This window comes from Schistocerca serialis, chromosome 8 (genome assembly GCF_023864345.2).
Source record: "Schistocerca serialis cubense isolate TAMUIC-IGC-003099 chromosome 8, iqSchSeri2.2, whole genome shotgun sequence".
Classification (NCBI taxonomy): Eukaryota; Metazoa; Arthropoda; class Insecta; order Orthoptera; family Acrididae; genus Schistocerca; species Schistocerca serialis.
The window spans coordinates 405,148,733-405,163,319 of NC_064645.1; the positions used below are offsets into that span (position 1 = coordinate 405,148,733).

Genomic DNA, 14,587 nt, shown 5'->3' on the forward strand with positions numbered 1-14,587 from the left:
TGTTTTTAGCACTAGTTTAGTAGTAGTCATGATTAATTTGATACTCCTTTCTCCAATTATGTTTTTATCCAAGTTAATGGTGTGTATAGGAAAATTAAAGCCAAAGATATGAAAACTCCTCATATAACCAGTGATGAGCACACCTAAATACATGTTGACAAAAAATTTGATTCATGTTTACTATAACATACATAATTCAGAATCGTGATAATATACACTTATATACAATGTGCAATCTGGAAAGTAATGTCATCAGTTTAGTCTGCCTTGAGCTCGGGAGCTTCAGTATTGGTGTTTCATGGAACCTCCTGATAGCACAATTTCGTAACACTTGATGAAGTCAACAGAGTTTGTCCTAACCTCAAGAAAAGTCTTGTCAGCACCTTCCTAATGAATCAGAAAGTCTGAGAGGACTCTGCTTTTCCCATGTTCTCTAGTTTCAAAATGGTTGAAGTAGTTGAAGGGGTGCCAAGAAGAGAAGAATGACGGTCCTCACTGTGGACAGCCATCAGTGAAAAATTGACACAGATCTGTGTCAAGTTCAGGATCTTTTCAACACCAACCATCAAATGAGTATGTGGATGACAACCACAAGAATAACTGATGAATAATGAATGACTGTGAGTGAACTGTTTTAGTGTGTTTAATTTTTGTACAGTGTCATTACAGGCAGTGAAGTATGGGTGTTAGAGACTTTTTCAGTAACAAATGTGAAGTTTACAAAGAATGTGTAGCCTAAGGGCAGATAGTCAACACTGTCAATGTGCTCGAGAGATTGAGAAAAAGGATCATCTGAATGCAAAATGAGATCACTGATAACTGACAATAGTGCCATGACAGTGCTCCCATCCACCCTTCTCTGCTTGTGAGAGTGTCCCTGGCCAAGCCCAACTTGGCAACACTGCCCCAGTCCTCATACAATCCTACATGGCTTTAGCAGACTTTTTCCAAAAAGAGTAGCCTGAGAGGAGTCCGTCTTGGGACCATCAGGGTGATCCAGATCTCCAGGATTGAAATGAATTAACTTTTAGAAGTAAGGAATCTGTTATTATGTTTGAGAGGATTGGGAGGGGGGATGGGGGGGGGGGGGGGGGGGGGAGAAAGACAGACATTAGTGGATAAAAAAAATGTAGTTGAATATCACACTAGTGAATAATAATCGTGAAGTTTTTGGTTGTAATCAAATTATGTCTGGTATCCATACAGTGTGTTTCAGGAGGAAACAGACTTAATTTATGTAAGTGATAGCATAAACTATTGAGAGGAAAAAACCATATTAGTAATCATATTCTCTGCTATCAGTGTGTAGTCACTAGCTCTGATTAACAACACATCCATCTACATGAGATGGGAGATGCATTAAGTTCATGGTGGCGTATTTGGGCATGATTGTAGAGGAAAAAACAACAAATAACTGTCTATTTATTTAACATTACTTGTAATGTTCCTGGTCCTGATAGTTCCAAACAGTTTTGTGCTGAAAGCTGTTTACAGAAGATAATTCTTGTATGAAAAGCTTTTCTCTCAGAATAGTCTTGATGATCACTTCTTCCTGTATATTGACTTGAGTGAAAGAGAGTTTTGTGGTATGAGCACAGAATTCAGTGCTAAGCTTCAGTATTAAGACAAACAGAAGAAGGGAATGAAAACAGAGGGGAAGAGGAAACGAGTGGCTCAAACCTGCATATGCAGCAAAAAACATTAAATATACATTGCCATCATTTATGACTATCAGCTTCAGATTGATTCCCTGGAACCTGCAGACACTATTCTCAGTGTTTGTGCTACTAATGGAACATATCCGGATAAATGTATCAATATATTTCTTTCCACTGCAGCTTGCTTTCCATATCATAAAGCGTTTCACAGTCTGAGTACTGTGTGGCTTACAATCACAAAGTTCCAACCCAACATATATCCTCCCCCTTGTATTATTCACTTTCTGTCTTGGTATGATTGACTTCTTACCAGTTTAACCTCATTTTCACAGTAACTGTATTATTATTGTAGAAAGAGTTTGTATAATTAAGCTTTGTTGGTACAAGATAGAAGACATTCCTCAATTGAGAGTGAATTCTGCTTAGTTTTGAAGAAAAGTAATATCTAAACCAAGCAATTGCTTGTGGAAATCCACATTAAAACTTTTCCTGTTTGTGATCTGTCAGCTCTTGCATAAACTTTGCGCTAATACCTTTCATATTGAGATCACTGCATACAATCAACCAACAATAGTACTTGAATCAGATTGGTGTAGAGATCTTAGATTTCCCATTACTCATAGATGGCACTGATCTATCCTTCTCATTGAGCAATATCAAATAGCACTTTACAAGTATTGTAGGTACAAAGGTAAACCGTATATGCATGACCAAATTATTGAATGTTTCAAGTTTTTCTGTGTCAGTTTTAATTTGTGTTAAATTAATTTGTTTTTATTAGGCATTGAAACAGTCTCGGATAGTGTTATTTTCTGATTTCAACAGCTGCAGTACCATGAACTATTAACAGCTATGCATTGAACTTTATGCCCTCTGTTACATTCAAACAATAGCTAAGTTAGTGATGTTTATATGTGTATTCTTGCCTTCATACCTTTGTACTTTCCTTAATAAATTGCACCATGATTTGCTTATGACAGTCAGTTATATACTTACCGTTGTCATGTTCGGTGAAGTGATGTTGGTTGTGGTACCTTTTCATTTCATATAGGTATGAATCTGGGTTAGGCGATCCATGGTGAAGATAATAATGTATGAGGTCATATGATATATATCCTGAAAAATTAAAATGATGATGTTTTAGTTCAAAGATTCAGGTGGGTAACACGAGATAGTAATAGCAAACTTTTATGAACAAAACCTGAAATAATGTCTTATCTAAGGTGTAAATGGATATAGGAAGTGTAGAGCATTATCTTTTGTAAAATGAATGTGTTGGTCAGTAGAAAATATTGGCATCAGCTGACAATACTTTTAGCTCCCAGATATCTCTGTTAATTTGTAAAAGTTCAATGATGGATGACTGCACTCATAGGAAAGGTTGAAAAGTTTTCACACGTGTTATGGACATTTCAAGAAACACATAGCATAGCTAATATCTCCAGAAATCTTCAATTCTGTTGTAACAACTGTAAGATCTGTGATCTATATCTCAGCAGCAAAGGCATAAAATGGTTACAAATATCTAGACTTAGTGAAATGAAGGTAAAAATTTATAAAATGTTTACTAATTCCTATACCTAAGAAAAGTAGCTCTAATGCTGGCAGATAAGACATACCTGCTATGGATCCAGCACAAATGAAGTCGGCCAGTGAAGCAGGGAAAAGTATGATGTAGGTTAAATATACTATACTTGTTATGATGGCAGCAGGCACTGGGGGGAAAACCAGTCTGCCTGGGTCAAATGGTACCTGTAAGCAATTTTAAAATCGTGAGCATTTAAGTTTATCAGGATACATTTATCATAAAAAATGCATTGACTTAAAAATTAGCTGGAGTTTAGAATGAGTAAGTGGTGTTAGAGGCATGGTATAACTACAAATTACAAAAGTAATGCACTATATGAGAACCATTCAATCAGAGTAATGGATACAGAATGGGCAGAACATGCTGTGTGCATAAGGGCAGGTCATACAAGAATCTAACTCTTGTAAATTGGAAGGAACTTAGAATATTTGTGTTTGGAAACAACTTTGAAATTTGGCCCCAACAAATGGCTTTGCTTCTTGTATTTCTGTGCATGTTATAAAACAGAAACCACAAGATATTAAACAATAATTTAGACATTAATTCATTTTTAAATGATTGTATTGTGCGTAGAAAAACTGAATAAAGAGGATCCCGTTATTTGAAAAAGTAGCTTGCTAATTTTGTTTTGGACAACAAGGACAGCTTTAGGTGGACTGTTAGACTTTACATTCCGGGTAAGCCAGTTCTAAGGGCAGAGGAAGTTAAGGGCATATCATATCCAAAACTACCACACGTAGTAATTGCAAAGCGGTGTTCAAACCAACCTTGAGGACAGCTTTATCAAACCTTACTATGTAGAGCTGTCCTGTCCGTAAGTGTCTGGGTAAGCCGGCTGTCTGGGTAAGTCAGTTCTAAGGGCAGAGGGCATACCATATCCAAAACTACCACACATAGTAATGCAAAGCGGTGTTCGAGCGAGCCTTGAGGACAGCTTTATCATACCTTTCATACTTCAGAGGGTCAGGGGTGCCAACTTATAAAAAATATTGGGGGGGGGGGGGGGGGGCATACTGGGGATCTTGTCCTGGGAAATTTTCTAAATTTTAGATGAAAAATAGTAGTTTTAAAGTTTTTTTTAAGCATTTTATAGTCATATGATCAACATTAGAACCCCAAAAACTGGCATCTCGATAACTTTACACTCTGGGAAACTCGACAAGCTTGACACATTTTTTGGCTTTGAAAAAAAGAAACAAAACATAAACACACACGGTATTTTCGTAAAAAGCTAATTTAATTTACAGTAATAATCATGCTTATAGACTATTACGGAGCAGTGAATATGTATCTCTGAAAAGACTGAAATTATATTTAAATAAATCCTAAACTATAATTAAAAGAATAAAACATGAAATACTGCTGTCACACAGTAATAACACTTGGATTAATAAGTGAAGTAGCTAATTTAAGCATACTTTGAATAAGGCTCAGGGTTCATTAAATAAAAACAATATTTCAAAGTTAATGCTTTAATACAGTTAATAAAGTTAATGCAGTATGCCTAATACTTTCAATCGAAAAGTATGTAAGTAGCGGGTTTTAGTTGGGTCTTACACCCTAAGAATATTTAAGTATTTGAAAATAACTAATACAGTACTATAGTAATACAGTACTAAGCTAGTACTAATATTCTGAAAGTGAAAATTTAACATTATGTATGTATTTAATTCTCTATTTTATAAAGATTTTTAATATTGCTCTAAATGCCATTATTAGGGCTAGAGTGTATTTAGAAAGGTTCAAATTTCGACCATCTGACTGGTTGACTGAATATGAAATCGTTGATGATTGGTCAGATATCCAATTCATCCAAAACATCTTGGTGAGCATGAACAACAGCCAAGTTGTTCAATCGCTTTTGTCCCATTGTTGATCAGAGATATGACTTCAGATGTCTAAGGACGCTAAATGACCGTTCTGCTGTTGCTGTCGTGATTGGAACTACTTGGAGAAGCTTAATGCACATCACTGCTTCACATAACATTTCTCCAACTGCAGGCTCTTGTGTAATGTACTTTCTTACATCATGCATGTTTTTTAAGACCACTTGTTTTTTATTTGCAATATCGACTAACATATTATTCAAGTGTAAGGGCAGTCTCTCAATGTCTAGGTCATTTTTGAAAAACTCAGTTGATTTTTTCAAATTTGTTTCACCTCTATTTGCTAAAAGCTAGACCACTTGTTTTTCATTTGCGATATCGGCTAACATATTATTCAAGTGTAAGCACAGTCTCTCAATGTCTAGGTCATTTTTGAAAAACTCAGTTGTTTTTTTCAAATTTGTTTCACCTCTGTTTGCTAAAAGCTAGCACTCTGAAAAGTGATGCCTCCAAATTTTTTATGTGAAAACTGTTAAAACTTTTTAACTAAAACAAACATTATTAACATTCTACATCTTTATTCTTCACGCCTCCATAATTGCAGCTGCAGGCCTCTGCTGCCAGTGGGCTCCAAATTGTAGCATGTAACATGGTGGCGTATAAAGCAATGATGTCGGTGCATGAGAAACAGTGTACTGTAACAGTGTTTCGAATTTGAAGAGTTCATTCACACATAGATTGCCCTCTCCTTCTGCATGACAAAGTCAGAACACACATGAGAGCGGTGAGATCTGCAACAGTCTGCCACTTCAGATTCACTGTAATTGATCATACTCCATACAGTCCCGACTTGGCCCAGTCCAAGTTTCATCTGTTTTCAAAATTTAAAGCACACCTTCAAGAACTTCAGTTTGATAGTGGTGGAGTGGTGCTAGCAGAGGTGAGGTTGTGGCTCTATGAACAAAGACAAACATTCTACTGTGATGGTATCAAGAAACTGGTCTTTCCTTGGGAGAAATGTGCTTGTTGCGTGGATGACTATGTTGAGAAAGAAATATGTTGACAGGAAGAATAAAGATGTAGTACGTTCATAAAATTTGTTTTGTTTGGGAAGCTTTAAGAGTTGTCACACAAAAATTCGTTTGCATTACTTTTCCGCATGCTCTCATGGTTCTGGGTGCACTTGCTACTAGTAGGTGTCCATTATATGACCCACTTTTTTGCAGACTGATGCTGAATTGATAGCTTTGTTTATATAGCAGTGCAGGGTGGGAATTTGGTTTCTAATGAGCCTCCCATGCTGATACTAGCCTGCTAGCCCATGCTTACCTTCAGAAGAAGAAATTCAGCACTGCTGATACGTCTACATGGTTACAATTCACAATTAAGTGCTACTAAAAGTAGAAAAAATCTGTTCCTGACTTTTTTTTTTCACAGTGGAAGGAAGAGGGTTATGTTGAGGAAGGAGGGCACATCACTCAGATCTTAGGTCGACAGTAATCTACCTGTTGTGAGGGTGAGGGTGACAAAAGATTAAGGAGGAGGCATCAGAATTTGCAAGTACAAAGATGGTACATTTTCAATCAGTTTGCCATCTTTGATCCAGAGGAAGATGGCTTGAGAGGAAGATAAAAAGAGACATGGAATGAATAACTACTTTTAAGAACTTGAAGGAAATAAAAAAGAGATGAGAGAAAGAAACAAAAAGAGGGAGACAGAGGGAAATATGAAGACAAAAATGTAAAAATAAGATAAAGAGAGAGAAAAAAAGGGGAAAAAAGAAATGGGGAGGAAATGGAATACGAACTTGAAAGCATATGAGAAACTGTATTAGTAGTACTCGAATTTCATTCTGGAAGTCGGTGCTGGCCAGCCATCTGGTACCCTTGTGTTTTACAGTTTTCTTAGGTGAAATCTCCTTTTGACATAAAAAGGATGACAAAGCAGGCAAAGGAAAGGATCAGCAAGAGCTGCAAAATATAAAAGATAAGGAAACTTCTTCCCTATATGAAATTCTGCAGTTATGTTATTCAGTTTCTGATAAATGATGTTCCAGACAGCTAATTAGAGGTTACAGCAATAGGTTAAATGTTTCTTTAAAAAGATCAACCCAGTTCTTTTGTCGCTGATCCCAACTATCATATCTGAGGTTGCACAGCACAGTAGGAGCTAGCAATAGTGTTGCCGTAAGAGCCTGTCTTCAAAGGTGCTCTCTCATGCTTACTAATCCTTTATTTTCAAAAGGAATTTGTGATAACCATACTTTTAAATCTAACAATTCTACCCCAGTGGAGGGCTTATGATTTCTTTCGCTTGCAATGTAAACTGAAAAAGTTACTTTGTCTTTGTGATGATAAATTTCATACTGAACCATCTGGAGAATGCTTTTACTTACAACCACAACTATTATCTATCACTGCTAAAGCAAAATCACATGTTGCAATCATTACTCTTATATGTAACATATCATTTTCTCAGGCCCAACAACATGGTGCTTGTTAAATGTTTCACATTTGTGTCCCTTTAAAGCTGAGATTCGTTCTCCATCCTCCAAACAAAGGAATGTTCATTCCTACTATTAGTGAAAAAGACACAGAAACCACCGGCTAATGGAAATGTAATGTTTACTTGTGTGGGCAACACACACAATGCTGGAAACTCCATTGTTCTCTGATTTCTGTTGACTTGGGTCAAGGGTTCTGCCAGCCTGGCTTTTATTACTTTTGAATTTCTACCACTGTTTTAGAACTGACTGGAACTAACACTAGTTCAGGGAGCTTGATATTTGCAGTCTTTTTTAAAGTTGTTGCATAACTTAAACTTTTTATTGAGAGTAGACTTTTATATGTCTTAGATAAACTGAACTTTTATTTTGAATTTTCATTACTTTCCACAAGAAATGAAAAATTCTCATCACAACTTTTGTGTCTGTAACACCAACATTTATTTGGTCTAATGATTTCATCTTGAACAGTGTGAAAACATTTAGAAGTAATGTACATTGCTGTATTCTTCAGGGTATGTTTAGAAATTATGGCTAAGGTACTTACCTTATGATGTAACCCATGTATCAAAAAGTGAAATGTGATAAGACCAGGAGAATCTGCTGGAGGTTTCATGTGGAATACCCATCGATGTAAAGTATACTCTAGGAGAGACCATAGTCCTACTCCGAACAGGAAGCTGCCAATCACCCATGCAGGGAATGTAGGATCTGTGAGAGAAGAAAGGTATACTGTAGTGTCAACTAGCATTGAAACATTTCTGACCACATTATTTTATTGAGGGCTGAGCTATTTTCATGTTCCAAACAGTAATGTAGGAAATTCTTCAACTGAGGACATGTTACATTTCTGCTTTTTGAAAATGAAAACTAGGAAAAATGTCTTGCATATTACTTGTTGACTATAAGGCAATTTGTTTAGTAATTCCTTACGATGTTTGTTGTGGGAGGAGTGGAGCATTGGATGGAAAGGGTCTAGAGATACAGAATGAGATGAAAGATAGAAACAGAGTTATATAACAAGAGATGTAAAGTTTGTGTGTCTATACTTAGTAACTCCTCATCAGATGTGATCAGGGGACACCTTTTATTGTGCAACGTATCAAGATTACATCCTATTTGATCCATCCTCATGGAGTGTGAAATGAGTGACTGCTTTTATGCATCTTAGAGATTTAGGTAATTAATGATAAAATATACAAGATCAATATTATGAAAAGGATAGATGCTACTCACAAAATAGTGGAGATGCTGAGTCACAGATAAGCACAACAAAAAGACTGTCAAAGTGGCCTTTCGGCCAACAAGGCCTTTGTCAGGAATAGGCAAAACACACACACACACACACACACACACACACACACACACACACACCCATAGTCTCTGGCTGCTTAGGTTGGTGAGTAACAACTATCCTTTTCATAATACTGTTAACCTTCCATCCTGGATTTTCCATTGTTTAATGTACAAGATCAGACAGTTAAGGATATATGAAAATGTGGAGATTACATAGATTCAAAATACACAATAATTTTATGTGATTTGTTCTGTAAGCAGTGTGCCTAATGGCTTGGTAATCAGTATTTATGAATCAGTGCGCACTGAACTGAACAGGTGCACAAGCTTTCCCCTTCCATTCCTGAATGAATTTTCTCTCTAGCAGATGTGTGCTGATGTGAAACATCCTGGTAGCTTAGAACTGTGTGCTGGACTGGGACATGCATCTGGGACCTTTGCTTTTTGCAGGCAGGTGGAAGAAGGGAGATGTGGTGCTAGTGGAAGTAAAGCTGTGAGGATGGGTTGTGAGACATGCTTGGTTAGCTTAGCTGGTAGAGCACTTGCCCGCAAAAGGCAGAGGTCCAAGGTTCGAGTCCCAGTCTGGCAACATTTTAATTTGCCTGGGAGTTTTGTTTTTTCTTGCACTCTGAAATTGAATACCACACATTGTCATATTTCGTAATGTACTTTTGTGTATCATGTGTGGTCTAGAGGACTAATAAATTAAACTAAAAAATGAGAAAAAGAAACTTCAGAATGTGTTGTAGACTAAGGCTGTATTTGTAAATAGCATATTGTTGAAGAAATGTGTGTCTCACCGGTTAGGAAATAATCAGACAAGTAATCAACATGTGTAGTAAAAGCAAGGTGTTTTAAAGCAGTCTAGATGTATTGACATATTGTATTAAAACTGTCCTAATTGGTCCCCTCTTAACAGTAGTGTGAATTTTCCATGATAGAAGTGAACTGTAGCCAGTTTTTTTATGATGAACATTCCAAATCAGGTTACATTTTTATCAGAAGTTCCATTCATTCAGTTAAAACTTCTGATAAAGGTTGAATGTTTAAGCAACAATAAATACCTTACTGTTAAAGAAAAGTTACGAAAATCAGTATACCTGCAGAAAATTCGTTGTTATGAGAGATCCCTTTAAGAATGAAGAGTGATGTCACAGGAACCCATACTAATGGTATCACATACCAGTATGTTACTGACAGTTTCTCCAGAAAATCAGACTCAAATAATCTCAGCTCTCTATCTACAGGAGATTGCACCCATTGATCATAATGTTTTCCAAGTTTTCCAACTTGTGCCAGCATTGGTTTGGACCAATCAACATATTTCTGTAAGAAGAAAGTACTTTTTTAGTTAGTAATAGCACAATGTACAGATATTTTGCATATATTTCGGATTACATATGGAATGTTATCAAGTCTATGTTAAATTACACGTTACTTGAATAGTTACAATAATTTTCGTAAATGTATCTTACATAATTTTTGATTGATGTAAAAATTTTCAGTGGTTACCTGTAGAATACCCAATGGATGAATGAACAAGTTCTTAGACTCTGGTTCAGTAAGTGGAATAATTAGCATGTAGGGAATATGATCTGTCTAATTATATTGAGTTTCTTATTAGGACTTACATAGTCCTGAAGACTGGACGTAGTTAGCCTCTATTAGTAGAAACTAGAGTTGTAAAACTCCCATAGACTATCGTAAGTAAGTGTAGATTATGTTAGTTTTCCTAGTAGCCATGGTCAGTGAAGATTGTATCCTTGTTACCTGTACCTTAGGTGTGTTGCATACCCTTTGGGCTTTACCTCATATCATTTGCTTTCTTTATGTATGCATTCAGTGTCTTACTAGATTCCCCTAGAAACTGGAAGCAGTGAAGTGAAGTGTTTAAAAACTGAATGAGGGGATGTAAATGGCCGCATAATCTGCAGAAAATTTTTGTTCTGCATAGTTACTCTTCCCCCCCCATGAACCATGGACCTTGCCGTTGGTGGGGAGGCTTGCGTGCCTCAGCGATACAGATAGCCGTACCGTAGGTGCAACCACAACGGAGGGGTATCTGTTGAGAGGCCAGACAAACGTGTGGTTCCTGAAGAGGGGCAGCAGCCTTTTCAGTAGTTGCAAGGGCAACAGTCTGGATGATTGACTGATCTGGCCTTGTAACAATAACCAAAACGGCATTGCCGTGCCGGTACTGCGAACGGCTGAAAGCAAGGGGAAACTACAGCCGTAATTTTTCCCGAGGGCATGCAGCTTTACTGTATGATTACATGATGATGGCGTCCTCTTGGGTAAAATATTCCGGAGGTAAAATAGTCCCCCATTCGGATCTCCGGGCGGGGACTACTCAAGAGGATGTCGTTATCAGGAGAAAGAAAACTGGCGTTCTACGGATCGGAGCGTGGAATGTCAGATCCCTTAATCGGGCAGGTAGGTTAGAAAATTTAAAAAGGGAAATGGATAGGTTGAAGTTAGATATAGTGGGAATTAGTGAAGTTCGGTGGCAGGAGGAACAAGACTTCTGGTCAGGTGACTACAGGGTTATAAACACAAAATCAAATAGGGGTAATGCAGGAGTAGGTTTAATAATGAATAGGAAAATAGGAATGCGGGTAAGCTACTACAAACAGCATAGTGAACGCATTATTGTGGCCAAGATAGATACGAAGCCCACACCTACTACAGTAGTACAAGTTTATATGCCAACTAGCTCTGCAGATGACGAAGAAATTGAAGAAATGTATGATGAAATAAAAGAAATTATTCAGATTGTGAAGGGAGACGAAAATTTAATAGTCATGGGTGACTGGAATTCGAGTGTAGGAAAAGGGAGAGAAGGAAACATAGTAGGTGAATATGGATTGGGGGACAGAAATGAAAGAGGAAGCCGCCTGGTAGAATTTTGCACAGAGCACAACATAATCATAACCAACACTTGGTTTAAGAATCATGAAAGAAGGTTGTATACATGGAAGAACCCTGGAGATACTAAAAGGTATCAGATAGATTATATAATGGTAAGACAGAGATTTAGGAACCAGGTTTTAAATTGTAAGACATTTCCAGGGGCAGATGTGGACTCTGACCACAATCTATTGGTTATGACCTGTAGATTAAAACTGAAGAAACTGCAAAAAGGTAGGAATTTAAGGAGATGGGACCTGGATAAACTAAAAGAACCAGAGGTTGTACAGAGATTCAGGGAGAGCATAAGGGAGCAATTGACAGGAATGGGGGAAATAAATACAGTAGAAGAAGAATGGGTAGCTTTGAGGGATGAAGTAGTGAAGGCAGCAGTGGATCAAGTAGGTAAAAAGACGAGGGCTAGTAGAAATCCTTGGGTAACAGAAGAAATATTGAATTTAATTGATGAAAGGAGAAAATATAAAAATGCAGTAAGTGAAACAGGCAAAAAGGAATACAAACGTCTCAAAAATGAGATTGACAGGAAGTGCAAAATGGCTAAGCAGGGATGGCTAGAGGACAAATGTAAGGATGTAGAGGCCTATCTCACTAGGGGTAAGATAGATACCGCTTACAGGAAAATTAAAGAGACCTTTGGAGATAAGAGAACGACTTGTATGAATATCAAGAGCTCAGATGGAAACCCAGTTCTAAGCAAAGAAGGGAAAGCAGAAAGGTGGAAGGAGTATATAGAGGGTCTATACAAGGGCGATGTACTTGAGGACAATATTATGGAAATGGAAGAGGATGTAGATGAAGATGAAATGGGAGATATGATACTGCGTGAAGAGTTTGACAGAGCACTGAAAGACCTGAGTCGAAACAAGGCCCCCGGAGTAGACAATATTCCATTGGAACTACTGACGGCCGTGGGAGAGCCAGTCCTGACAAAACTCTACCATCTGGTGAGCAAGATGTATGAGACAGGTGAAATACCCTCAGACTTCAGGAAGAATATAATAATTCCAATCCCAAAGAAAGCAAGTGTTGACAGATGTGAAAATTACCGAACTATCAGCTTAATAAGTCACAGCTGCAAAATACTAACACGAATTCTTTACAGACGAATGGAAAAACTAGTAGAAGCCAACCTCGGGGAAGATCAGTTTGGATTCCGTAGAAACACTGGAACACGTGAGGCAATACTGACCTTACGACTTATCTTAGAAGAAAGATTAAGGAAAGGCAAACCTACGTTTCTAGCATTTGTAGACTTAGAGAAAGCTTTTGACAATGTTGACTGGAATACTCTCTTTCAAATTCTAAAGGTGGCAGGGGTAAAATACAGGGAGCGAAAGGCTATTTACAATTTGTACAGAAACCAGATGGCAGTTATAAGAGTCGAGGGACATGAAAGGGAAGCAGTGGTTGGGAAGGGAGTAAGACAGGGTTGTAGCCTCTCCCCGATGTTGTTCAATCTGTATATTGAGCAAGCAGTAAAGGAAACAAAAGAAAAATTCGGAGTAGGTATTAAAATTCATGGAGAAGAAATAAAAACTTTGAGGTTCGCCGATGACATTGTAATTCTGTCAGAGACAGCAAAGGACTTGGAAGAGCAGTTGAATGGAATGGACAGTGTCTTGAAAGGAGGATATAAGATGAACATCAACAAAAGCAAAACAAGGATAATGGAATGTAGTCTAATTAAGTCGGGTGATGCTGAGGGAATTAGATTAGGAAATGAGGCACTTAAAGTAGTAAAGGAGTTTTGCTATTTGGGGAGCAAAATAACTGATGATGGTCGAAGTAGAGAGGATATAAAATGTAGGCTGGCAATGGCAAGGAAAGCGTTTCTGAAGAAGAGAAATTTGTTAACATCCAGTATTGATTTAAGTGTCAGGAAGTCATTTCTGAAAGTATTCGTATGGAGTGTAGCCATGTATGGAAGTGAAACATGGACGATAAATAGTTTGGACAAGAAGAGAATAGAAGCTTTCGAAATGTGGTGCTACAGAAGAATGCTGAAGATTAGATGGGTAGATCACATAACTAATGAGGAAGTATTGAATAGGATTGGGGAGAAGAGAAGTTTGTGGCACAACTTGACCAGAAGAAGGGATCGGTTGGTAGGACATGTTCTGAGGCATCAAGGGATCACCAATTTAGTATTGGAGGGCAGCGTGGAGGGTAAAAATCGTAGAGGGAGACCAAGAGATGAATACACTAAGCAGATTCAGAAGGATATAGGTTGCAGTAGGTACTGGGAGATGAAAAAGCTTGCACAGGATAGAGTAGCATGGAGAGCTGCATCAAACCAGTCTCAGGACTGAAGACCACAACAATAACAACAACATAGTTACTCTTCTGTTTGTTACTTAAAAATAAACTGTATGTCAGCCTATAGCAAAACTGCAATTGTCAGTGTTCAGGTTTTATTCGAAAATTGTTGATTTGCAGTGTGAAACAGATGGATGTCATCATAAAAATAATAATAATAATCAAAATAAAAAATACAGATTTATCATGTAGTGCCACTGAATGCAATTTCCTTAAACAATTACTTTAAACAACACTTCAATTACCTTGCCAAGCATATATAAAACATGTTTCTTTTATTCATAAACAACTTTTGCATTTATCAATAATAACAGGAAACACTTGCCTATGATCATAATGAAGGACATTCTATCAAGTACAAAGTGACAACAACAATTACATAATTTTTTATGTTTGTACATGTAAATGATACTTACATCAAAAGAAATTTCTTTGGTTACATAAAAGGGCAGAAGTTACATGATGAACTAAT

General features: G+C 37.3%; 1 protein-coding gene across 4 annotated transcripts in view; it reads right to left on the reverse strand.

Moving 5' to 3' along the window:
• The window catches only part of LOC126416779 (fatty acid 2-hydroxylase), a 519,796-nt gene that overhangs the window by 919 nt on the left and 504,290 nt on the right, over window positions 1-14,587 (reverse strand). For all 4 annotated transcript variants that reach the window (XM_050084637.1, XM_050084639.1, XM_050084640.1 and 1 more), the window contains 4 exons: window positions 9,972-10,197; window positions 8,123-8,286; window positions 3,278-3,410; window positions 2,655-2,774 (listed from right to left, as the gene is read on the reverse strand). In XM_050084637.1, coding sequence (XP_049940594.1) covers window positions 2,655-2,774; window positions 3,278-3,410; window positions 8,123-8,286; window positions 9,972-10,197 — 643 coding nt within the window. The remainder of the gene's footprint in view (window positions 1-2,654; window positions 2,775-3,277; window positions 3,411-8,122; window positions 8,287-9,971; window positions 10,198-14,587) is intronic.